At 53.3% G+C, this 26,128-nt stretch overlaps 1 protein-coding gene across 2 annotated transcripts in view; it reads left to right on the top strand.

Moving 5' to 3' along the window:
* The window catches only part of ITPK1 (inositol-tetrakisphosphate 1-kinase), a 172,551-nt gene that overhangs the window by 25,048 nt on the left and 121,375 nt on the right, over positions 1-26,128 (top strand). Inside the window, exon 2 of one of the 2 annotated variants that reach the window (XM_023628307.2) lies at positions 11,919-11,943. In XM_023628307.2, coding sequence (XP_023484075.1) covers positions 11,919-11,943 — 25 coding nt within the window. Of the gene's footprint in view, positions 1-11,918; positions 11,944-13,080; positions 13,280-26,128 lie in introns of those variants that run through there. The other variant, XM_070250342.1, reaches the window with a different exon arrangement.

Raw genomic sequence — 26,128 nt, 5'->3', positions numbered from 1 at the left:
CCTTCTTCCCTTCTGGCTAGAATCAGGGCTTCCTCTTTTTGGCATTGCTCACTTCTGCCAGGGTCCCAGCTCTTCGCTTTGGCTGGCGGCTGCTGTGACACCCTGTTTAGGGCTCTCTGAGGCATTTCTCTCACTATTTGGGGCCTGTTACCACAGCTCCCAGCTGCAGAGCCTGGCAGGGTGGGAGGCTGGGCAAGAGGAAGGTGGGGGTGCATGCCCCCCTGCCGGGAGCAGGCCCTGGGTTTTCAACCTCTGGCAGTGGGGCCCTCTGAGGCCCGAGGCTCCTTCTTTCCCCCTTGGAGGCCCAGCCGACCTACCCTTTGGAGCACCTTTGCCTTTGTGAGTCCTGTGACCCACCCATTGCTCTCACTTGTTGGTAGGTTCAGAAACCTTTAGAGATCAGAAGGGGTTCCTAAGACATTAATTCCACCACTTTCCCTGTGTACAGTTCTCCCTCCCTGATGGTGGCCATCCGGCCTTTGCTTGAATCCCTCCCACCATGGGGCGATCACCCCCTGCCTGGTCAGCCTTCCTTTGGGAGCTGGCAACCTCTCCCCACGGTTGAGCTGAAATCGGTTTCCTCGTCCTTTCGGCTTTGTAGGAAGGGTTCCTTCTGCCTGGGAAGCGTGGATTTGAGGTGCCATCACAGTCGGGAGAAGCTGTCAACCCTGAGGAGGGGCAGAGACAGGCCTGTCGGCTCCCCCTGCTTCTGGGCCTCGCCTGACCTGGAGCATGTCCAGTGCCCACTCCACAGTGGTCTCGGGACGTCTGAGGCCAGTCACAGCTTGCCTTCTGGGCTCTTCCCCGCAGGCCTTCCCGGGGGCGACAGCGCCCCTCCCCCAGCCTCCTGGGGGTTGAGGGTCTGAGGAAGGATTTCAGCCCAGACTTGGGGCAGTGGCTGGCGGGGGGGAGGAGAGGCGGCTCCCTGGCTTGAGGAGAACAGGCCTGAGGGCAGAGTGGGGGGCCCGGGAATTACTAGTATTACCCATCCTTTGTTTGGGTTGTGCCCAGGCCTTTGGAATCCTCCCTGAGATTTGAGGGTCTCGGGCACGAGATGAAGCCGCCGCCTGTTTCTAGAGTCGGGTGCTCAGTTCATCTGGAATGGGGCTGAGGCCATTTACAGGCCTGGCATCCCCAGGCCTGTAAATGGGGGCTCAGCAGGCCCCTGTGGCCTCAGTGTGCCCAGGTGCTGGGCTCAGGCTCCAGACACCTCTGTTTGGGGAGTGTCTGTTGCTGCCACTTGGCAGGATCTGAGGGATGTGGCCTTCAGTGGAGCCAGGGGGCCTTGGAGTGGGGGGTGAGAACCTGTGTATACGGTACCTTACATGCAGAGGGACTTTGCAGATGTGCCAAAGGTTAAGGGTGTTGAGATGGGAGACTATCACGGATTACCTGGGTGGACCCAGTGTAATCACAGGGGTCCTCATAAGAGGGTGATGGGAGGGTCAGAAGGAGATGTGACAACCGAAGCAGAGGTCACAGTGATGTGGCCAGGAGCCAAGGAGTGCAGGCAGCCTGAGAACTGGAGGAGGGAAAGGCGTGCCTTCTTTTGGGGGAGGAATGCAGCCTCTTGACCTTGGAACCGTAAGAGAGGACATTTGCATTGTTTTCAGCCACTGCCGTTTGTGGTAATTTGTTACAATAGCAGTAGGAAATTAATACAGTGTTCATAACAGTGCCTTTCTCGGGCGTGATGGGGACAGGTGGGGTCAAGGTCAGAGCCAGGCTCTGACTCCCTGCTCTCTTTTTGGGGAGGATTAGCCCTGAGCTAACATCTGTTGCCAATCTTCCTCTTTTTTTTCTTCTCCCCAAAGTCCCCCAGTACGTAGTTGTATATGCTAGTTGTAGGTCCTTCTGGGTGTGCTATGTGGAACGCCGCCCCACCATGGCCTGATGAGCGGTGCCAGGTCGGCACCCAGGATTCGAACTGGCGCAATCCTGGGCTGCCAAAGCAGAGCACGTGAACTTAACCACTTGGCCATGGGCCGGCCTCTGACTCCCTACCCTTAATCACAGACCAGTGGATGAGGTTGGTCCCTGACTCCTTGGGCTTGCCTTCCCATTGGCCATCCTGTAAATAGCTGAGGGGCTGGGGGAATATTTGAATAAGGTACTTTCTGGTTTAAGTTTTCTGGGATTGGGGGGGCTAACCTCACCTTTGCTGTGATGTGACAGCAACCCTGGTGCTTGTGGCAGAGGGGCCCGGAGGCCCTGGCTTTGCCCTAGCCGTGCCTGCTGCTTGGCAGCCTCCCTCCTGGTCACCCCGGGGCTCAGCTCAGACAGCAGTCTTCAGTCACCTTCCCGCGTCCCCTGCCATCACCCAGATGTCTGCTGTATTCAGGGGCCCCGTGGCTGCTCGCATCTCTAGGCAGGCCTTGTGGCTTGGGGACCCCTCTGTTCCTGAGCCAGCCCGGGGCTGGACAGAGAAGCCCAGCAAATGTTTGATGACAGTCGGACGGGGACTCTGCACTCCTGTGCTTGGAGGCCCAGCGTCAGGGCACAGACCCTCTAAAAACAGGGGCTCAGAGAATCTTCCTCGTGGCCTTAGACTCCAACCCTCAGGCCAGGAGGGAGCGTTGCTGTGAGGGGGTGCTAGCAGCAGCATCTGGGGGGATGGAGATGTTTTATCTACTTTGGACCGCAGCCTTTAAAAGGATGTCAGCATCCCAGATCGCAGGCCTGGGACACACGTTCGTGCAGTTATTTTAAGAGCTTGTGGTACCCTGAGGATAGGTGCTAAAAAACTCAGACCTTCTTGAGCAGGCTTCTCCCTCCCCCAGCGGGTCCAAAGGAGGGAAATGTCGGTGTGGGAATTCCTGGCTCCCTGCTGTGGCTGACTGTGCTCATTAGGCTGATGTTAAAGGGACTTTGCATTCTTGGGAATAAGAAACTGCTGTGGAGAGAACAGACTGAGTCGTTAGCCCTGGGGCAGGCAGACTGATAGCTGGGGTGGTAGTAGTGGTGGGAGTGCTGGAACCAGCCCTTCCTGCAGCCCCTGTGGGTCTCCTGCTCATTACAGCACCTGCAAGGAAGTAGTGAAAGACTTAAAAGGAATTTCAAGTAGAAGATTTTTATATTAAAAAGTGGGGGCGTGTCAAATGCCATTAAGGGAATTTCAACATTTGTTTTCAGATGAAAAGCTGGGGTGATTTCCAATCTGAAATGGTGGCACTTTGGATGCAGCAGAACACATCCTTGGTAATCTCCAGCCCACCCCTGCCTCAGTTTCCCCATCCTGAAAGTGGAGTGGTTTCAAAGGTGCCTAGGCCTCTGGGCTGCCGTGTGCCTCAGTAGCAAAGGCCCCTCGGCCTGGGTGGTTCTGCTTCCTTCCAGGAGGTGCCAGGAAGGTGAGTCACCAGGTCTGCCTCTCGCTCACATCTTGGGTTCAGGAGGAAAAGCCGCTTCCAGGGACCCTGTGGGCTTGTTCTAGGCCTGAAGGGACATGCTGACTCACGCTGCCGTGTCTGCACTGCAGGGACCCTGTGGCCCGCCGCCTCCTCCAGGTGGGGCACCTAGTATGGAGGAAAGTCTTCAGTGACGGGAATTGGTGACTGTCCAATCAAGGGAAGGGGTCTCCCCCCACCAAAAAGAAGACATAAGGCAGCGTCCAGTTTATCTGGTTCTTTCCCGGAGCTGTCCAAACAATTAAGATGTTTGTACTGGCTTTAAAATTCTGTTCGTATGTTGCCTTTATATTGGGCCATTTCAGCTTCTGGCACTGTTAATAGGAGGAAAATCCAAATTATCAAACCACCACCAAGTAAACCAGGCGGCCGAGGAAGCCGACAGGCAGGGGCGGCTCAGGGCTGGAGCCCCGCACTGGGAGGCTGGGATCCTCATTCAGGAAGGGCCTGCGTGAGGTGTGGGCTGTGCACTGGGCACAGGGTGCTGGAATAAAGAACACAGCCTCTGGCCTCAGGGGCTCACAGTCCGAAATGCAGCACAGAGCAGTCTTAAGTGTCAGATGGCTGTATGGCTAAGAGCCATCATTTCTGCCCAGGGAAGTGGCAGGAACAGCCTGCTGGCAAGTATGCTGTGGGAGCTGTTGTTGCTGGTGGAGCAGGAGTTTGCCAGGGGAGGAAGGGCATTCTGGCAGAGGGAACAGCTTATGCCACGGCACAGTTATGTCAGGCTTGGGTGTTTTTAGAGAACAGGGTCCTTCCTGGGGCGGTTAGATGAGAGGAGGGACTGGGGCTGCCGGCCCCCGCCCCGCGATGCCTTCTGTGCTGCACCTCCAGATGCCATGTGCCGGGTATCGTGCTAAGAATTTGCGGTGTGGGCAGAGGGTACAAGCCCTGTTTCCTCAAGGAACGTTTATTCGTCAGGATAGGCCAGGTTAGGCTGCAATAAGTACCCCCTTGGAAGCTCTTGCAACAGCGGGTTTATTTATGGCTTGTCCCCATCCTGGACAGCTCTGCGGCGGCTCAGTGCTGGTCGGCTGTACCCGGCATTTCTCAACCTTGGCGCTGTGGACAGTTTAGGTCGGTAATTCCTTATTTTAGGGGGCTGTCCTGTGCCTGGTAGGCCCTCTACCTTCTGGATGCCAGTAGCACGTCCCCCACTTGTGACAGTCAGATGTCTTCAGGTGTTGCCAAATGTCCCTTGGGGGCAAAATTGCCTGGTTGAGAACCACTGCTACTGATGGTCCTCTTAATAGTTTCTTTCTCGTTCCCAGCCTGGCTTCATTGCCACCCGGCTGGGTTCCTTTCCAGGAGGGGGTCCGGGCTGGCTTTGGGGCCTGTGACCTCGTGCTTCCACAGTTACTGAGCTCTAGGAGGGCTGACCAGGGGGTTGTCCACTGGCAGTTAAATGCTTCTACTTGGAAGTGACGTGAGTCACTTCTGTGCACATTTCATTGCCTAATCTGGTGGGGTGGGGGGAGTGCCCAGGAGGGGAACTGATGGTATTTCTGGCCCCCATTAATGTCTGCCACAAAGCTCTTAGCCTGGGGGGGCGTTGGCAGCACAGAGCCAGGCAACTCCGTATCAGTGCTGTGGTGTGGGGGTCTCTGCGGAGAGGGAGAGCCAGGAAGGCTCCCCAGGGGCTGACCCTGAGCGTGGGTTAGGGGTGACGCTGGGGCGGCATTTGAGGCAGCCGGACAGCGTGTCCCTGTGCACTCACCGAGGAGAGAGGAGGCCCAGCCTCCTGCTCAGGGAACCCTGAGTCCCTGGGAGACGTTCCGCAAGCCCTACCCCCTGCAAGACAGGGAGAGGTGGGAGGAGGTTGCTGGCAGGCCTCGTGGGTGTCAATGGGCCTTGTTATTCCGGGTTCCTGGAGTCTGGTAATTAGCGAGCCGAGCTACAAATGGCTTGGGTGAGAGCGTGCCCGGCTTTCCACTTGCGTAATTACTCCCCGCCTGTCTCCCAGTGGGTCTAGCTCTGGGTGCAGGTGCTGCTGCTTGCTCTGGGCCCGCTGGTGGGAGGGCCTGCCGCTCCGCCCCATCACTCTGCTGTGGGGCTGCCCCCGAGGCCGGCCTGGCATCCCTCTGCAGCTGGCTTGTCCTGCAGGCCCCCTTTCCAGTGGCGACTTGCCCTGCCGGCCCTCAGCTGTGTCTGGAGGGCAGGCAAGGGGCTGTGGCCTTGCCTATTGCGGGAAAGCAGGTCTTGTTGAACTCCAGGGCCCCGTTTTTGACAGACTTCCCTATTCTTCAGTCGCTGTGCTCTCTCTGAGCGCCGGCAGTTCTCCCAGCTGTCACTGGACTTTTTGGTTGGAGGGTGCATCTGGGTCTCGGCATAGCTCTCTCTCTCCCCGGCTGATTCACCATTTCCTGGGCTGCACTCGCCTGCAGCCCTCGGGTGTCACACCCGCCCCGGAAGGTCCCACTGGGCTGGAAAGGTCATACCCATTTATCAAATGTGAAAGCTGAGACCCACGGCGGCTCAGCAACCTGTTCTGTGCCTGCTGCTGGTTCTCACTGGGCCCTGCTCGGCTGTGAGGCAGGCCTGCCGCTCAGTGGGGGTCATTGTCTCCCTGTGTCCGTGTTATCCTTCCTGACACCACATCCAGTGGCCGCACCTCAGGCCTTACGTGGCCTCGCTGTGGCGAGGGCTCGTGGATGCTTCTCCCTCTTGATGGTCCTGCCTCGCTGGCTTCTGGGACGTTGCTCCTGTCTCCTCCTCATGTTATCGTCTTCATTGGACTCCTTGTGGTCCCCACTCCCTCCGCACCAGGTCATCCAGGGCAATTTTTCTCATCCTCAGGAAGTGTAGCCGCTGTCACTTACTGAGCACCTGCTGTGGTGAGCAGGACAGCGGCCAGTGGCAGAAACTCAGCATAAACCGGCTTAAGCAAAGTCCATAACTGAGAGTCCAGCAAGGACAGGCTCCGGCCTGGATTCAGGCCTTGATCTCCGGCTAGAGAACGCTGGCCTTTTCTCCTTCTCAAGAGTCTGGCTGCGCAGGTCAATGTGGCCATGGTGTCCTCTGACCTTTCCTGCTGTCACAGTCCCTCAGGACCTGTCCTGCAAAGGCCCAGGACTGGCCTGGCTTGGGCCCCATGCCCATCCTGCAACCCAGTGTGGTGCAGGCCACGTGCCCACCTGGAGGGGGTACAGTCCCTCGATTGTTTGAGTGCCCATTGGAACCATGTGGGACAGAGGAGGGGCGCCTCCAAAAGGCAGAGCGGAGCAGAAGGAACGGAAGCCCTCGGCTCCAGTGTGGGCCCCAGCAGTCCTGTGGGGTGGTTCCAGGAGTCTCCTCACTTGACAGGTGAGGACACTGAGGCACAAGATGTAGTTGGGTCTGGGTCCATGGTCTCCTCTTGGGGACACAACCCCCCTTCCACCTCCACCTGCCCTCCCAGATTGTGTTTTGCTAACCCTGGACTGTCCGCTCAGCTCAGTCCTGGGCTTCTAACCTCCTCCTGGCATGACTGTTGAAGAAATGGAAGAGTTATCATCTTCCTACAGTGTCCTCTCCCGGTGCTGGTGTGTGGCCTCAGCCTGCTGCGCCCAGACTCTGAGCACCATAGCTGCTTCTAGTTCTTTTGTGTCCTTCTGTCCCCAGGACCTGGAAGGGCTGCCTCTGAATGAACACCCCACCCCCAGGCAAGTCTGTCCTGCTGCTCCTCGTGCTTGAGCAGCGGTTCCCATACCTGGCTGCTCCTGAGCAACGCCTGGAGTGTGACCAGCCCCGGATCCCTCTCAGGCTCTGCCCCTAGACCTCCTGAACCAGAGCCTTCAGCGTTGGACCTTGAATTGGTTGACAAGTTCCCGTGGTGATTCTTAGTCATCTGCCTTAGCATTTGGAACCTACTGGCCAATGCACTGTGACAGTCCAGGCCTCTGGGGCCTGCCTAGCCTACATCTACTGTCTGCTTTTCATGGCCCCTGCCTGCCCCCTCGGTGGGTCTTATGCTCCCACATCCCCAGACTTCTTTTGGGAAGGGGGCACTCGTGTTATTCCTCTTTAACTTCTCCCCAGGGTCTATAGTTTTCCTTCAGTTTTTGTTCAAATGGCAAATCTCGCTTCCTCCCTCAAGCCCTCTTTGATTGCTCTCCCTCCTCCCACAAGAGGACAGTTGGTTTTGTAAATGAGTATTTGAAATTCCCCAAGGCTGTGCTTTCCCTGAGCTTCAGGAGTTGGGGGATGGAGGGAGTGGGGGGATTGGGGGGGGGAGTCCCTTGTCCAAAATGGATCCTTCTCCATCAGTTATCCAGCTTGTGGAAAAGCAAGTTTATATTATGAGCTGTGGGGTAGGCCTCCATCCAAAACTTATTAATGCAATATTTATCAAGAAAATGACTGTTTTACAGCCTATAAAGATTTCCTCAAGGAGCAGGCTTTTAATAAAATTCTGTAATTATTTAACTTTTATTGTTACTTTTTCTGTAATTTTGGAAGTAATATCTGTGTTCGTTTTAGAACACTAGAAAATACCAGGAAGTGTAAAGGAGAAAACCACACACATCGCTCTCCTTCTGCAGCCACAGTTAACGCTGCGGCCTGTTCCCTCCCGGCCTGTCTCCCAGGCCCCGAGTGTTTGAGTGGACGCAGACCGCGAGCTGAATCCTCTGATGCGTGACAGTCCCGTGGCCCTGGGATGGGTGTTAATTCAGCTCCTCTTCGAGCAGAACTTGGAAACTTTTCTAGATAAATCCTGAGGTCCTTTGCTTCACTGCATCGATCTATCGATCAATTGGTTCATGCCTTTATCAGGCATCTACTTTAAACCAGGCACTGGGAAGGCTGGCAACTATTTATTTATTTATTTATTTTTAGCAGTAATTATTTTTTTTAAAGATTTTATTTTTTCCCCTTTTTCTACCCAAAGCCCCACAGTACATAGTTGTATATTCTTCGTCGTGGGTCCTTCTAGTTGTGGCATGTTGGACGCTGCCTCAGCGTGGTTTGATGAGCAGTGCCATGTCCGCGCCCAGGATTCGAACCAAAGAAACCCTGGGCCGCCTGCAGTGGAGCGCGCGAACTTAACCACTCGGCCACGGGGCCAGCCTGGCAACTATTTAAAAAATATGTTTCTTTAGTTTTTGCGAATATGTGAGAGGCAGTGGCACAAAATTCAAGAGCTGCAGGAGGGCGCACAGTGCAAGGGAAGTCTCCTCACCCAACCTCTAGCCACCCTTGCCCTTGACCAGAGGTCCCGCTACCCCTGTTCACTTGTAGTACTTTACATTTGTTCTGTGTGTACACAAGTACTCATTCTTGTCTTGGAGTCGTTCTTAACCCAGATACTTGCACGCAGCATGCAGGGCTTTGTGCTTACGTTTTCACATAGCAGTGTCTGGAAATAATGCTGTGCGGGTGTGAGGAGCGCTTCACCCCTTTTTCCTGCTGCGTAATATTCCTTCGACAGCGTTCCGTTTGTTAGTGGCCCCTCTTGGGAGCTCTTTTGCTGTCACCAACAGTGTGGCCGTTAACAGCCCCAGCTTCAAACAAGCGTGTCTGTGGCGTGGGGTCATGGAGCTGGGGTTTTTGGGAGGAGTGGTTAATCACTTGACAGTGAGTTCTCTGGTTTCTCTTCCCATCTCCCTCCCTCCTTTGCCCCCTCCTCCCTCTTCCCGTTTGGCATCATGGTTCGATTTCTGAACTCTCCGGATTTCAGGAGCCTGCAGCGGGGAAACGAGGGTTGTTGGTGCCTTGGTTCGGCAGAACTTCCAGGTGAAGAAGTGAGCCCCAGCAGGTTTCCGTTTTACTTCCCTGAGCGGGCCACGGTGGCGTGCATGGGTTCCCACCACCAGAGGGAACGTGGTTTCCCCCCTGCCCCTGCTCGTCTCCCCCTTACTCCGAGGTCCTGGAGCCTGGAGATCAGGCCCGCCCCTCCCAGGGCCTCCCCTGCCGGTCACCCTGTGAGCATTGGGAGCCCGGCTCTGGAGCCAGCGCCCGCACTTCTGGAGGCTGCCAGGCCTCAGCTTGCCCATCCGCTAACGGGCTGTCACCGCCCCTCCCTCGTGGGGCTGCCGAAGGCCTTAGTGAGCAGCAGCGAGCACTTGCCATCGAGCATGTCTAGTGTACGTGTGTGGCCTGACGTGGACTAAAAGGGGAGCCAAACCCCCTCTTTTTGGCCAGAGTCACAATTTATCCTGTCCTTGAAGTTCTGAGCTATGGAGAAACTGTTCTGGCTCCTGGGAGCTCAGCCCCACTTGAGATTTTCAGCCTGTCTGTTCTCAAGATTACTTTTTTTTCCCCCCCTTTTGTTTCTTTTATTTTACGGGTTCCATCTGTTTTCAAAGTTAGAGCCCTGTGAGCTTTTTAGGACTCGGGGAGGGAGAGCCCTCTGGGACGATGTCAAGTGTGGGCAGATTGGAAATGACCGCGGCTGGCTGCATAAGGAGAGGAGAGCCACACGCCGGGATAATCTGGATGCCGCAAGGATTAACTCGGAGGGAAAGCCTGGGCCGGCCCGGCGCCCAGCGGAAGCCCTGTGCACCTGGCGTGGGTCACGTCCGCCCGCCGCCCCGTCTCCCTCAGTGCTCGTCTCTCTCCTGTTGTGTGGTCCCCGGTCTTGTCGTGGGGCTTCTGTCTCGGCCGTGTAAGATTTCTGCCCAGGAGCAGGTGCAGGTCGAGAAGCCACCCAGCCTGACCTGGTGAGTCAGAGGCACAAGCTGAGTGACCGTGGCAGGTTGCTGTCACCAATGCTCACTTGGGGCCAGGGTGACCTGGGAATGAGGCAGGGGCAGAGCTGACGGCTCTGGGCAGTGAGCTGACGACTGGGCGTGGCACAGGTTCCTGGGGATGCCCTCTGTCCCCTTGCTGTGAGCTCTGGTGGCCCAAGGCTGTGCTGTTGTGTCTGGGCGGTCCCCTCATGAAGTCATGGAAGCTGAATAGTTGCCGGTCACCATTCCTTTCGGAACTGCAGGGAAGCTGAGTGACGGGCAGGGACCTTTGAAAGCATCTACCACCGTGGTCTTCAAATTGGGTTCCTTGGGGCCCGGGGTTCCATGGAGGTGTTGGGGGTCGAGGGGAGGGCCATCTGGGCACCGCCCACAGTGTGACCTGGGCAGCCCTCTTTGGCCTCCATCTCACTGTCTCGTGTGGTGGCTTCCTCGCAAGGTTCCACTCGGGGCCTGGCTCTCAGAGGCACTGAAACACTTGTTGGATGAACTAACCGACGCATGTAAGATGGGTGGGTGTCACCTCGGCTGTGCTGTGCTGGGGGACTGTGCCTGCTCACGGTCGCCAGGGGGTTCCCGCAGGATTGGTGCCATCTCCTCCCTTAGACTGTGAGCCCCACGGGGGCCATGCATCTGTCGTGCTTCCTGACGCAGGCCGGGCCGGGCTCGGGAGCCGAGCTGTGTTAACGTGCAGGGAGTGTTGGTGTCCCCGGTGGGCACCACCGCGAGGCACAGGGCCCTCACAGTTACTGCGTTTGCCCCGTCCCTGCTCCAGGGAAGCAGCTTGGGCGAGGCAGCTCCCGTCCCTGAGGTTTCCTGGCTGGAGGCCTGGCCCTTCTTTCCAGGGAAATGCCCGCGGGCACAGCCGTTGGCAGGCTGTCCACGGCCCATGTGGACCCCTGTGCCTTCCCAGCTTGCTGCCCTGGTGCCGGCCTGTCACAACTCGAGAACGAAGGGCCAGGCTAGCGGCGGCCCTGAGTTTTCGGGAGTGTTCTGGTTCTGGGTGGGGGTGAGGGATGGGGGGTCAGGGAAGGCGTCCTGGGAGAGCTCCTGTCTGAACCGCATCCTACAGGCTGGGATGAAAGCGTGGACCAAGTCTGGAGGTGCCTGAGCTGTCCTCAGGAAGGAATGCAGGCCGGGGCAGGTAAAGGTGGGCAAGCCCTGAGGGTCTCCTCTGCCGAGACCCTGACCCTGACCCCAGACTCTGAAATTGGTGAGTCAGGGCATGTGTGCAGGAGAACAGTGGCCATGGGATTGTGGGGGACAGATGGAGGAGACGAGGTCCAGCCTTGGAGGGATATGAGGAGGGGGTCGGGATGAGTAGGCTGGACCAGCTGCGGAGGCAGGTCGGAAGAGTTTCGGGGCCTCCTGCACGTGGGAGAGTGGATGGGCTGAGGCAGACCTGGGGGGCCAGGCCGAGGGGTCAGACCTGAGGTGGGAGGAGATGGGGAGCCATGGGAGGTGGCTGAGTTAAGGAGGGATGGCCAGGCCGTCGGTGATGAATATGGTGGTGGGGAGGGTCTCGGGGCCATCCAGGCTGGAGCTGCGCCCACTCAGGCCTGGATTGGACAGCTGGGTGTGAGGAAAACCAGCCAACTTAGGGTCTCTCTAGAACTCCAGCTAAGTTCCTCTGGGGAACTAACCCTCCCTTTCTGCCAAAAGGTGCATTGAGGACCGGCTAGGAGCTCATAAACCTTCCTGTTGAAAATGAGGCTGTTGTGGGGACCATGGCCTGAGTGGTGTGGCTGCCAGCTCCCCTCATCCTGCCTCTAGCCGGCTGCAGTGAACTTCTGGAAGGATGTTTCCTGCCCGTTGGATTAACCTTTGTTTTCTTTGTTTTTCTCCGCAGGAAGCGAGGGATAGAAGTCGTGCAGGTGAGTATGGACGACGCCCTCACCATTTTTCGGGTGGAGGGCCTTTCAGCACTCCCTTCCCCCTCTCTCTGAAGAGCCTGGGCGCCTGGCCCTCTCTCCACGTCTCCCCTGTGGAGTTGCCGTGGTTTCTGCGCTGGCAGGACACGAGCGGGCCGGTGGTCTCTCAGGTTTGTGGAGTTGCTGTGGCTTTGTTGGTGGAAGGAGGTGCCTAGGGGAGAGGTGAGTCTGTGGTGGGCAGAGTGAGGGGTCATGGCCACTCAGCCAGACGTCTGTGGTCCCGATGCCCCCACGGTTTGCGTGTGCCTGTCCTCAGGCTCTGCCGAGGGAGCAGCAGCCCCCTGGGCCCCTGCCGTGACTGTTCAGCCCTTTGGGGAGGAGCCCTCTCCTAGCTTGGACCATTCTTGTGAGTGGTGTCATCTCCAAGACCACTCCTGTCCCCACCCCTTCTCCTTTCCCCCCGAGTCAGGGTGCGTCCCCACCCCAAGTGACCCCTTTTCTGCTGTCAGTTGGCCACACCTGCTCTTCTCTATGGGCCCCTGGCTTCTGGAGGGTGGACTGAGAAAGTGGGGCCTCTTGATCCCTGTGTTGCCTCACCCTGGGGTGGATTTGGGTCGGGAGCTCATTGGCTGGGGAAGGAAGGATGGATGGAGAGAGAAGCTCTCCCAGGGCCTGGGGCAGGCTCTGTGGCTCTGAAATAGATGTGCAGCTCTGACAGCATCCACGGGGGTGGGTGGGGCTGGGTGCCTCAGTCTCAGCCTTGGTGGAGAGCTGCTGAATTCTTCCTTCTGGCCTCCCTCCTCGTAGTTTGTGGGTTGAACTTGTCACCCGGAGGCTGAGGTTTGTTTTGGGGAAGGAGGTAGTTTCTGGAAGCCTCTCATTAGAACTTTCATCCAGGCTCATCTTGGCTCTGCAAAGTTGCGTGATCTGCACTGAGCTTTTCTGTGGACCTTAATCTCTCCATACAGCAAAAGGAGGAAGTCAGAGTTCAGGAATGGCTAAGAAGTATGCTTTTGGGGCCTTTTCTGATTGATTGGTCGTGCCTGTCTGGAGGATGCTAAATCTGTGAGTGGCTGAGGGCAGGGATGGATTGATAATGCCTGCCAGGGCTCCAGCAGTGGGCAGAGGAGGAGTACTTGCGTATTTGTCATTCTGAGGCTAGGTGTCGCAGACCATTGTTCCTCCAGGATGGTTTGGCTTATTTTTGTCTTTTAGTCCTTTCTGATGATTACGTTGGAAGTCCCCAGCCTTTGAAGATGCTTCCGTACCCACCACCGAGGCTTGGACTCATAGTTGGAGCTATACTTGGAGCTCGCTGTGGGCCAGATGCTTCCCTGAGGTTAGCTACAGACGCTTGTGAGGGTCCACGAGGAAATTTCTGTTGGTAGCCATTTTAGAGGAAGTGACTTTACGTGCTCACCAGCAAACACTGCTTAAAAGGGGAAGAAAGGGGCCCTTCCCCCATACCTGATCCTGTACCCGCCGGCTCCCAGACTGTAACACAGTGGGCTGCCACCTGCCACGGGAGGGGAGGTGGGGAGAGGGCCTTGGGGTTTCAGGGTGTGAGGGACAGCCCAGGGTCAGTGTTGGCTTTACATGGCTTCCTGGGAAGATTTAGACTAAAACCTTTAATCCACTTAGTCTCTGGGTGGAACGGGAGAGTGGAGCCATTGTGAGAGAATGTACCAGGCGGAGGAAGCGTTATGAAATCCTTGATGTGTCTGCTGTTCATTTTGGTGATGACTTGGGGGAGGAAGTGGTGGCTGGGGACCAGAGTGACGCTTTCCATGCCAGCATTTAAAAATAAAACCCACCGAGACATCTCTCCGTTCACCTCCCCCTGGCATCCCCAAGCGTTTGGAGAGCTTGAAATTTCAAGGCGTAGAGAAAGGCTCTTTGCACAAATTGGAAGCCAAGCCGCTTGGCTGGTTTTTCACAAGCAGCTGGGCCTCTGTGCGCCAGATCCCTGGGCTGGTGGGCTGCTGGATGCTGGAGAAGGGCGTTTTGCCAGTCACTAGGTGTCTGGGCTTGAAGAGGATGAGAATAAGCATGCCAGCAGCCACCAGCAGTATTTCCTGTGTCGCATGCCCCCAGGGGCATTGTCTCATTTTGTGCAGCCACCCAGTGATGTGAGGGTTCATGCCCGTTTTAGAGATGAGGAACTGAGGCTCAGAATGTTGTGACTTCTGGGGAGCTCAGCTGATAAGTGGTGGAGCTGGGGTTTAACTGCAGGTCGGTTCATCTTTGCAGCCCATGGCTTTTCTGCAAATTCCGTCTCCTCTGCGTGTTAATAGACTGCTCCATTTACTAATTCCTTCCAGGCCTATTATTACCTGGGCTTTGGCTACTATTTGACAAAAGGATGTTGGGACCTAGGGTCAGGGAGCAAGACTGTAAAATGGTGGTGAAATCCTGCAGTGTTTGTCCCAGTGACAGGAGTTATTTCTCTTCCTGCCATTTTGTGACAATGGTAACAATATGGGTAGTAACATTGTAACATTTATTGGGTACTATGGTGTACCAAGCATCATGATGCCAGTTACTTGAAAGAAGTGTTTGTGTATAACCTCTCTAAGAGGTGGGGGTGGGAGCACATTCAAGAAAGTAAACTTCACAGAGCCTCAACTTCCTGCTGTGCTTGCTCCCACTGCCTTTCTGTTTAGGAAGGAGCTTATAAACCCTCCTTGCCGGCTGCCCCTTACACATTGGCCTTCCTCGCGTCTCTGCAGAGGCAGTGCATGTGGCGGTGAGGAGCGAGGTCTCCTGGGTTCTGGCTGTGTGATGTTGGGCCAGTTCCCTAACCAATTTGCACCTCAGTCCGCCTGTCTGTGAAATGGGGATAATAGTGGTGCCTGTTGCGTGGGATCTTTCTGAGGACAAATTGAGTTAATTTGGGCAGAGCAGTTGGCAGGGTGCCTAGCTCACAGGAAGCTGGTTATCTACAGCAGACGCACACTTGCATTATCTACAGCCACATGTGGATCTGGTCTCCTGAGCGCCATGTGGCTGGTTGTAGTCCTGGGGCAAGCAAGGGATTTCCACTTCTTCACTTGCAACAAAATTGAAAGAGGACCTGATTGAGTTGTCAGCTGAGAGAACATTAAAAATGATTTTTGGTGGTAAATTACTGTAATTGCTGGCATATATTTCTAAAGGAATTCAGAGAATTTGCTCTGGTAAATCTCTTTCCATTCCGTCTTTTTATTTATTTGAATAAGTGGTTTCAGCACTTATATCTATAAAAATTGATAAACAGAGATAGAATTGAAAATAAACTCTGCCTTATTCTAGCAATGGGTAATAATCATCTGTGGATACATGAAATAGTTTTAAAAATTCGCATTCATCTCTTCTGAGATGTATTTCTAATAAGGTTTAATTTTTTATGCTTATTACTTATACAAATTTGTAGTATATTTCTGTTGTCTTCATCAATTGTGTACTAATAGTAATTATAATAATAATTCAATCCAGAAGAAAATTTTTGATACTTAGAGCTTTATGGTCACATGAATTAAAAAAATTAAAATATTTATATACATTTTTTTTTCCTGGTAAGTATGATAGACTAATCAATAAAAGGCCTTCAAACATAAAATACACTGATAGTAGAAACATCCTGAGGGAGTGGATTGGAAATTGGAGTTTGAGGCGGCAAAAGGAACACTGCTAACTTCCAACTGTTTAAGAAGAGTCTGATTCTGTAATTTTAAGATGGATGGTGGTGCATCTCAAATTGCTATGTTATTTAGATTCCATTGGATCCTTATTTAAAAGAGAAACAGTAACAGTTTTATTTTGAAATGTTAATATTTACAATATGTTGGAAATTACATCCTCTACAAGTATTTAAACTTACGATGAGAAATTTTAGATGTCAACTTGAAAATGTGCAAATGGATACATAGTTTTAAACATTTATTTTGTGGGGTTGGGTTTGAAGTCCACTGCTTCTAGAACATTACCCCGTTTACTTCTCAGAACCAGGTACCACCTCAGGGAGGAACAATGACCTGGCTCTCCAGCCATCCAGAGGCCCGGCTCGGGCTCTGGGTCTGTGCATCTGCTGGAGCCTTGGCAGTGGGCTTGTCTGCAGGCTGGCTGGCCTCCCCTAACCTGGGTCTGTTAGGCCAAGAGATGCTTGAAAATAGGAAAACCTGCTGTTCCCTGCTTACCTAGTGTGAGAAGGCCCAGGTGAGCCAGGACAGCCAGGAGGAGAGGAAGTCCTGCTGTATATTTAGTGCTTGGGCTAGAGGACAAGGGGGGAGAGTGGAGCAAGGGCTGGGGGGCAAGATGTCCTCAGGGGCTACTTGTTCTGCGGTGATGGTCCCAGATACTTGTCCTGAAGCTGATGGTCGCAGGTACCTGTCCTGAAGCTGATGGTCGCAGGTACCTGTCCTGAATGGGATGGTCGCAGGTACCTGTCCCGAAGGTGATGGTCGCAGGTACCTGTCCTGAAGGTGATGGTCGCAGGTACCTGTCCTGAGGGTGACGGTCGCATGTACTTGTCCTGAAGCTGATGGTCACAGGTACCAGTTTGTCTCACTTTCCTCCTCTGTACTTCTGTAACGAGAATGCTGGACACACAGGCCCCCGACTCTACCATTTCGGGTGTCAGAAGTTGGCCTTGCTCAGCCGTTGAGGTGAGGGCCCCTTAAAGCCAGCGGGTGTAGCTTGGGAACACTGGGCTCTCCTTGCAGCAGCATTCAGCAGACCTTTCCCGGGTGCCTGCTGTGTACCAGGCTGCAGGTGCTGGGGACTCGCACGGGCCAAGGGCAGGTCACTTCAGCTCTCCGAAGTCTGCAGTCAGCAGCTAGAGTGGGTGGGGCTCACCAGCACAGGCATGGAGGAAGGTCCTTACCCAGCCTGGTAAGTCAGGAAGACTTCCTGGAGGAGGGCAGGGTGATCCTGGCTCATGGCTATGAGCCTCAGCCGCTGGACAGATCCTGGCTGAGAGGCATGTCCAAGCTCACGTCCCCAACGGGGGCTTGACCTCCTCCTCCCCAGGCCCTTCTGCCCCTGAGACAGCCAGGGGCTAAAATGACCAAGTGCCGAGCACAGCGCAGCCATCACTGCCCCTCACCCAGCAAGCCTTCATTGGGAGAAAACATTCCTTGGCCACTGCGGGCATCTGTGGCCGAGGGGGCCTGAGGGGTAGGCCTGGGGCTCTGCTGAGGGCCCGCCATCAGCCTTGCAGGATGCTGTCACCTGGGGGCATTTTCCACTCTGTCCTGATCTGTGGGGAAGGCTTGGGAAGGACGCCTGTGGGGCTCTCCGTCCCTGGACCCCATCTCCCCTTTCTCGGTCAGCCCTGAATTTGGTGGAAGAGGATCCGGAAAGAACACCGAACCTACGGCCCCGCCCACTTCCAGCTTCGGCATCCTCGGGGGAAAATGCATTTGCCTCCCACCCCCTGCTCTGGCATGTTTTGTGGGCTGTCATTCACCAGTTATTTTCAAAGCGCATGGGGAGAAGGAGATGACTGTTAGCACGAGAGGGTTTGGAGTTTTATTTTAAAATGCAAATGAGCAGACTGTGAGTATGAGAAGTACAGTGGCTGATTATAGAGTCACTGTCCTCCTTCCAAATTCCTTGAGAAATCAGACATTACGAAACCCGGTCTCTGGAGCAGCCGCTGTTTCTCAAGCGGGCAAGGAAGTAAATAAATTTCCCAGGTTGCAAAAGAGTGGAGGGTGGGCGGCGGGCCTAGGCTCCAGGTTTCTCAGAGTTGTTGCCTGCCTGTGATGTTGGAGATCCTTATACATGCGTTTCCCCCTTTCTGCACAAACCATTCAGGGAAGGAGGTTGGGTGGCGGATGATCAAGCAGAAAAGGAAATACTGAGAAAGAGCCAGACAGAAAGACGCCGAGAGCAGGCCATGTGCCCGGGGCTGCTGAGGACTGGGTGCTGGGCGGCTGGAGTTAGAGCTGTAGTCATTGCTTGAGCTCATGGGCAAGTCCGCGGGGCTGGGGGGCTGTCTGTGCTGTGCTAGGGACCTGCGAGGACACAGGGGTGGGCGTTTCAAGGAGAGGGTAGGCAGGGGGTGGGGAAGGCCTTAGAGGAAGTTGATGCCTCTCGATACGGAATAAACGGGGCACAGGTGCAAGCGGGGAGGTGAGGGATTTGAATGTCATTGCAGGCAGGGAGCATCGTGTGAACAAGGACCCAGAGGCTGGTCAAGGGGGTCTGTTGACTGTGTGTGTTTGGAACGCTGGGGCCTTGGTCATGAGGGAGTTGGCAAGTGGACGGCAGGGCCAGACCACAGAGGGCTGCATGAGGTGTCCATGGGACGTTGGTTCAGGGGGCATTGAAGGGCTTCTTCATGGTCCTTGCTCCAGTTAGAGGCAGCAGGGGAAGGTCCCACCCAAGGGCTCATGGGGCATGATTAGACAAGGCTGGACTGAACGGCGACCAGTTGGGTCTTCTGGAAGGAGGCTGGGGCCGTGGCCTAGTGGGGGTGGCAGTGTGATGGAGTCTGGCTGAATTCACGCAGTAGTGGAAGGCAGGGGGAGACAGATGGCAAGGCGTGGTACCTGGGTGGATGTGGGGGGTAAGGGAGAGTGAAGGGTCGGTTCCCAGACTTCTCCCTTCTTTCTGGCCAGGCACCCTGGCACAGGGGTGCAGGAGGAGGAGCAGTGGGGCACGGAAAGCTGGTTCAGACAGGTGCCCTGAATGCACGCAGTGTATGCAATAGCTGGCTTCCTCATTTAGAGCCAGAAGGAGAGTCACGTGGCTGAGTAGTATGCTTCTTTCTAAGAATTACAGTGCTTAATTCTCTGTTCAGCTTTAAAGAATGTATTTGTTGTTTGGGTAATATTTTCACATGGTTCAAAAATTGTTTTGAAAGGTCAGCAGTTAGAGGTGTCAAATGATTAATCTCCAGCTGGGCTCCCTTTTCCAACAGCTCTCTGTCCAGGGTGTCCCAGCTGGCTGACCTCCATGCCCTCAGTGGATTTTGCTTCCAGATATTGGGGCCCAGGTAGCGTTGGACACCTGTGAACATTCTTCCTTCCAGCTGCTCCCTCTGCCGGGTGCTCAAGGATAAGGGACTTTGGGAATGTCAGTTGCTTTGGTGTTTACTGGGGGCCTGACATCCCTGCAGCTGGAAGGGCTTATGGCAACCATCAGTCACTTCCTCACGGGCAGGGTCTTTCTGAAGGCCGCCTGAGTATGACTCTGGACTTGACCTCTGACAGCAGACTCCAGCACCTCTAGGGAGGGTGGCCCTGGGATTGGGAAATTGGCTCTACACAAAATGTTTCCACATGGTCATTTGGGTCCATTATTGGGATATAGGTTTTTGGCTGTGCTTGACCTCCCTGTGTAGCCCAGAGAGCTGGGTTTGAGTTTCTATTAGTCTGTTTTCTGACTGTGCCTGATGTCACTTTCCTCATCGTTAAAATGGGATGACCTAAGACACCTAATGGATGCTTCAGGAATATGGGTTTATTTCCCCTCATCCTTTGTTATGAACAATGCGGCTCATGGGGCAGGGGCAGCAGGGAATACAGCTGCAGGTGAAACTGTGCTGCTTGGAAAAATGCATTCCCTGGCGTAAAGAATGCCGTCTCACTAGGGAGCCCTCATATACTCTTGTTGGGAATGTAAATTGGTGCAGCCACTATGGAAAACAGTAGGGAGATTCCTCAAAAAGTTAAGAATAGAACTACCATATGGTTCAGCTATTCCGTTTCTGGGTATTTACCCAAACAATACAAAAACATGAATTTAAAACGATACAGTCACATGTTGCGTAACGATGGGGGTACGTTCTAAGAAATGTGTCATTAGGCGATTTCATCGTTGTGCGAACATCATAGTGCACTTGCACAGACCTAGATGGTACAGCCCGCTACACACCCAGGCTGAAGGGTAAAGCCTGTTGCTCCTGGGCTACAAACCTGCATGCTGTGCTACTGTACTGAATACCATACGCACTTGGAACGCAATGGTAAGTATTGTGTATCTAAACATATCTAAACATAGAAAAGGTGCAGTAAAAATACAGTATTAAGGATAAAAGTGGTACATCTGTGTAGGGCACTTACCGTGAAGGGAGCGCGCAGGACTGGAAGCTGCTCTGGGTGAGTGAGTGGTGAGTGAGCGTGACGGCCTAGGACATCACCGCACATTACTGCGGACTTTGTAAACACTGCACACTTAGGCTGCGCGAAATGTATTTTAAAAATTTTCCCTTCTTCAATAATAAATTAGCCTTAGCTTACTGTAACTTTTTTAGTTTATAAACTTTTACGTTTTTTAAAACTTTTTGACTCTTTTGTGATAACACTTAAAACACAAACACATTGTACAGCTGTAGGAACATTTTCTTTCTTTATATCCTTATTCTGTATGACTGGCGGGTGGTAGGTTTGCCTATACCAGCATCCCCACAAGCATGTGAGTAATGCATTGCACTACAAGGTAACGACATCACTAGGGGTTAAGAATTTTGTTCCTTTATAATCTTATGGAACCACCATCATATATGGGTCCGTTGTTGACTGAAATGTCCTTATGCAGTGCATGACTGTATATGCATCCCAAGGTTCATAGCAGCATTATTCCCAATAGCTAAGATATGGAAACAACCTAAGTGTCCATTGATGGATGAATGGATGAAGATGTGGTATGTGTATACAATGGAATATTATTCAGCCATAAAAAAGAATGAGATCTTGCCATTTGCGACAACATGGATGGACTCAGATATTATGAAATAGGTTGGAAGGAGAAAGGAAAAAACCGCTCATATGTGGAATCTAAAAAATAAAACAAATGAGCGAACAAAACAAAAACAAACTCAGACACAGAGAACAGATTGGTGGTTACTCTCTGGGGTAAGGAGTGGGTGGGTGAAATGGTGAAGGGGGTCAAGTGTATGGTGATGGATGGAAACTAGACTCGGGGTGAGCACTTTGTAGTGACTACAGATATGGAACTATAATGCACGCCTGGAACTTATATAATATTAAATACCAATTTTACTTCAATAAAAAAATCATGGAAAAAAAAATGTCTCCATGGTGCCCCCTTCCCCCAGTAACACTTTTAGGTTTCCAACTATTGTGGATTTTAGCTTAACCCCCCCCCCATTTTTTTTTGTTGTTCTTGTGAGGAAGATTGGCCCTGAGCTAACATCTGTTGCCAATCTTCCTCTTTTTGCTTAAGGAAGATTGTTGCCAAGCTAACATCTGTGCCAATCTTCCTCTATTTTTTTTTTTAATATGGGATGCTACCACAGCATGGCTTGTAGAGTGGTACTAGGTCCATGCCTGGAATCTGAACCTGTCAACTCTGGGCCAAAGCAGAGCACACAAACCTAAACACCACACCACTGGGCTGGCCCTTTAATTCCTTTTTTATTTTATTTTTTTTATGATTGGCATCTGAGCTAACAACTGTTGCCAATCTTCTTTTTTTTTTTTCCTGCTTTTTCTCCCCAAATCCCCGTGGTACATAGTTGTATTTCCAGTTGTGGGTCCTTCTAGTTGTGGCATATGAGGTGCCGCCTCAGCGTAACCTGACGAGCAGTGCCGTGTCTGCACCCAGGATCCGAACCAGCGAAACCCTGGGCCACCGAAGCGGAGTGTGCCAACTTTACCACTTGGCCATGGGACCGGCCCCCCTTAATTCCTTTTTTTAAGATAGATTTTATTTTTAAAATTTGAAACAGATATTTTGATTTCTTTTTTTCAAAACATTGAAAATCATTTTCATTCTCGGTCATTTACTTAGGTTCTATTTTTAACAAATAGAATTAGACAAATTTATGTGTGAGCGTGCTCATCACACTGTTTTTTAATAATACTGATACATGGGGCAGGGGAAAGAGTTATGTAAATTAGGATCTGATCATATCAAATGTGTCTTAGGAGCCATTAAAAAGAGATCAGCCAGCCCTGGTGGTCTGGAGGTTGAGGTTTGGTGCTCTCACTCCACGGCCCGGGTTTGTCTCCTGGTCAGGGAACCACACCGTCTGTCTGCCGGTGGTTGTAGTGTGGCACCTGTGTCTTTCAAATACCAGCACAGTCATCCAGGGTGGGCAGGTTTCAGCAGATCTTCCAGACTGACACAGACTAGGAAAGAAGGACCTGGCCACCCGCTTCTGAAACAATTGGCCCTGAAAACCCTACGAGTAAGAGGGGAGCATTTTCTGATATGGCACCGGAGGGTGCGAGGATGGGCGGAAAGACGGGGCAGGGTTCCGCTCTGCTGTCTCCAGGGTCGCTAGGAGTTGGAATCGACTCCACAGCACTAACAGCAAAAAAAAGAGATCACATTTTGGAGGACAACGTGGGAAAATGCTCCTGAGATGATGTTAAGTGCTGTTGACGTCTACTGAATGGTTTCAGTTCTGTCAGTTTTATTTTTATTCTTGAGCTTTTTAGGCTTGCTGTTACAAATAGAAAGTGTCTCCAGTGTCAGTGAAGTCCTGTGTGGCTTCAGACGGCTGCGATTCTCAGTTCTGGGGTGTTCTTCCCCCGGCCTTTGACTTGCTGAGTCAACTGGAGCAAGTCCTTAAAACAGAAAAAGTGCTCCTTCCAGGGACTCTGTGCGCCTGTGCTCCGAGGTGCCTGGCTGGCCTTGCGGGACCCAGGCCTCTCCGTGCCACCCCACATGGAGCCGTGACTCCATCTCCCAGGTCCCTCTGCCTTGAGGTGGCCTTCAGATGTCACCGGTCTCACTGGAGTGTAGCACGTAAGCACTTCATGTAAAAGCAGAGAGATGGAAGGAGGAAGTGTGGAAATAGGAAGGGATGAAAAGGGCAACTGGAAGAGCCAGGAGCAAAGATTCTGCTTTGAAAGTAGCTGCCTGTTTTGAAGTCGTTCTGGGGTGAAGTTGTGCAGAGTTGCCACTCAAAGTGTGGTCTCCTACCCGTTGGCATCAGCACGGCCCGGGAGCTGGGGAGAGCCCAGCCCAGCCCTTCTGCATCTGGATGTCCTGTTGAGCCGGGGGCACATTACAGTTACAGAAGCTCTGGTGCAAACGATGGGTGCCCATTTGAGTTGGGGGGTGTCCCTCCTGGGGCTGAGACTCTGAGCAGGCTGATGAATTGATGTGAACGCCCTGGGTGCACAGCTGGCACTGGGAAAAGCAGAGTAAAGCCAGGCAGTGCCTTCAGCTCAGTGTCACAGACCGTGAAGCATCCTTGAATCTTGCGGTTGACTAGGAAGCTGGCATCTCCCTCTCCAGCCCCCGCCCCACTCTCATGTTTCTGTTTGTGCTGTTAGACCTGCTCAAGTGTCACCTTGCCTGTGACACCTTCCCCACTCCCCTGGCAACCCCCACCCCACCCCACGCTGGAGCTGCCTGTTCTCCTGGGCCAGAACTGTCTTATCTCCGAGGAGTGCAGGACCTGGCCTGGTGCGTGCTCTCTGTTTGCTGGGTGAGTGAGCTGAGGACTGAGCTGTTCCACACACGAGAGGGCAGGCCCTGAGCTCTGTGTTTGTTAAAAAACTCTTGATTATTCTTTCCTCATTAAGTAATATGTGCTTGTTGTTGAGATCTTGGGAAATAAAGACAGGCCTAAAAATGGAAACCCAGAGATAATCATTAAAACAATTCTTTTGGTATGTTTTCCTCCAATTTTTTCTCCTATCTTTACCTAAAATATGCTATTTGGTACCTATTGTGCGAATCCAAGTTGGACTTTTCTGTGTCCGTGGTTTTGCGCCCTGCATTTGGGGGATGGATGAGCATTTACTCGTGCTCTTTAATCACCTGGGCAGTGACCATTAGTGCAGCGTCAGTTTTCCACCGTCCATGTGTCCCAGCGTCTGGAACCATCACTCTGCTCTGGAGCCTCAAGTTCCAGGAGGTTTCTGGTTTGCTGTTAGGAACACTGCTGCCTTGGGTGTCTTTGGACTTCAGTCTGAGTTCACATCTCAAGTTCTCTCTTTGGACTGACTGCTAGAAGTGATATTACTGAGTCTAAGGCATCTAGATCTTATGGTGTGCCAGTGCCGCATGGCCTCTGGACCGTTTGAGCTCTCTGCACTCCCCCCTGCGGTGTGGACGTTGGGGGGTCTCAGGCCAGTGACTCAGTGGAGGTTTACTGCAGCATCCCCATGCCTGGCTCTGTGCTAGCAGCGGGAGCTTGGGGGGCCCAGGCATGTACAAGCAGTGGTGGCAGCAGCTAACACCTCCGTAAGGATGGTGTGTGGCCATCCCTCCACCGCACGGCCTCGAGGTTCTAATGTCTGAGGTTGATCGTGCACTCACTTTGTGCCAGCCAGTGCACTCACTTTGTGCCAGCCACGGTCATAAGGTTTATGTATATTAATTCATTTATTCCTTACAACAACCTTCTTAGGTATGTGCTGTTGTCTCTGTGTTATGAAGGAGGAAATAAGACAAAGGTTGTGAGTGAGTGGAGGAGCTGGACTGGAACCCAGGCACTTGGTTCCAGAGGGCTTATTTATTGTTGTTCGTAACTTTCTGTTAGGGAGAAGTTGCACGGCATACCAAATTAGAGAGCCTAGTACTGAGTCCCCCTGTGCCCTTCCCTTGGCTTGACGCACGTCAGCACGTGGCCAGGTCGTTTCTTGGAGATCCTGTGCCCCGCTGGATTGTTTTGGGGCCAGTCTCACCATTCTGTTAGCTTATCTGTAAATATTTCACTGTGTGTCTCTGGAAAGTAAGGACCAACCCTTGTTCTTAACTCTGGGCAGTCCATGTGGGGTGGGGTGGGGCGCTGCTGGGTGATGGGACCCGGCCTCCTGGGTCTGCCCGCTGCACTGTGTTCGTTTCTGGACTCTGGGAGGCGAGTGAAGGACGGTGCTGGGGCAGGTCGGTGAGGCCCCAGCTGTCGGCCTGCTGGCTGCTGGGCCTCAGGCTGGCTGTTAGAGACCCAGGACATGTGGGAATTGTTTGGGTCCTGAGGAATTGTTCATATTGGTGCCCCCTTAGGAGTGGTCATTATAGCGGGTTAGGGGAGATGATCAAAGCAGACAGGAACACAGCCTCACTATGTTTTGGGAACTTCTCTGAGCACTTCCGTATGTTAACTAATTTAATCCTCACAACAGTCCAGAGAAAGACTATCATTAGTACATTATTAGCTCTATTTAGTGGATAAACTTTCATTACCCCCACTTTGCAGATGTGGAAACTGAGTCAGAGAGATCTTGCCCCAGTCCCTCAGCTAGGAGGGGGCAGAGCTGGCATCTGAGCCCAGCATGCTGGCTTCTTGGTCCGTCTCTGTACCTCCACACCCTACTGCTGGTTTTGCATCATTCCTGAAACTAGCGCTTCCCTGCAGTTCCTTTGCACGGGGGTCTCAGTCTCTCTCCTGGACTGGGCCTGTCTGCTGGCCAGCCCTCAACCTGCTCTTTCTCAAGCAAACCCCATCTCGTCACAGCTTGGCTGCAGCACCCCGTACAGGATGAAGACCTATTCCTTGGAGGGGTCCGTGAAATCCTGGGCACATGGTTCCCACTCCAGGGAACCCAGGACATGCCCTCACACGTACCCCAAAGCATCCTGTACAGAGCCCCAGTATCCACATGGCAGGCCTGCCCCTCCACACACCCTATCCCAATAGCCTGCCGTGCCCCTCCTCCTGTTCCATCTGGTGGGCACTCATCGATCTGTCCAACCAAGCTCACGGCCACTAGCTTCTCAAAGCCTTCCTGAATCTCCCCAGGCTCAGTGGGTCCCTCCCTCATCTGGGCCCCCACATGCTCTGTGCACCCAACCTCATGGGCACAGAAGTTTCCATTTCATGGTCTAACCACATACTATGGGGGCTTCCCCCTTCTCTGTAAGCTCCTTAGGCCCATGGACCACGTCTCGTTCTTCTGAGGGCTGTGCCAGCCTGGAGTGTATCCTGGCTTGTTGATGCATCGTATCAAGAAATCTTTGGGGGCGCCGGCCCCCGTGGCTGAGTGGCTAAGTTCGCACGCTCTGCTTTGGCGCCCCAGGGTTTCACCAGTTCGGATCCTGGGCGTGGACCTAGCACTGCTCATCAGGCCATACTGAGGCGGCATCCCACACAGCACAGCCAGAGGCACTCACAACTAGAATATACAACTAAGTACTGGGGGGCTGTTGGGAGAAAAAGAAAGAAAGATTGGCAACAGATGTTAGCTCAGGTGCTAACCTTTAAGAAAGAAATCTTTGGAAATCAGTGGAAAATAATTAAATATTACGGAAATACGTGAGTTGGAAAAATTCCCCATCATCT

This window comes from Equus caballus, chromosome 24 (assembly GCF_041296265.1).
Source record: "Equus caballus isolate H_3958 breed thoroughbred chromosome 24, TB-T2T, whole genome shotgun sequence".
In the NCBI taxonomy this organism is placed as follows: domain Eukaryota; kingdom Metazoa; phylum Chordata; class Mammalia; order Perissodactyla; family Equidae; genus Equus; species Equus caballus.
Note: the sequence above shows the minus strand (reverse complement) of the source record. Positions and strands in the feature narration are given on the sequence as shown.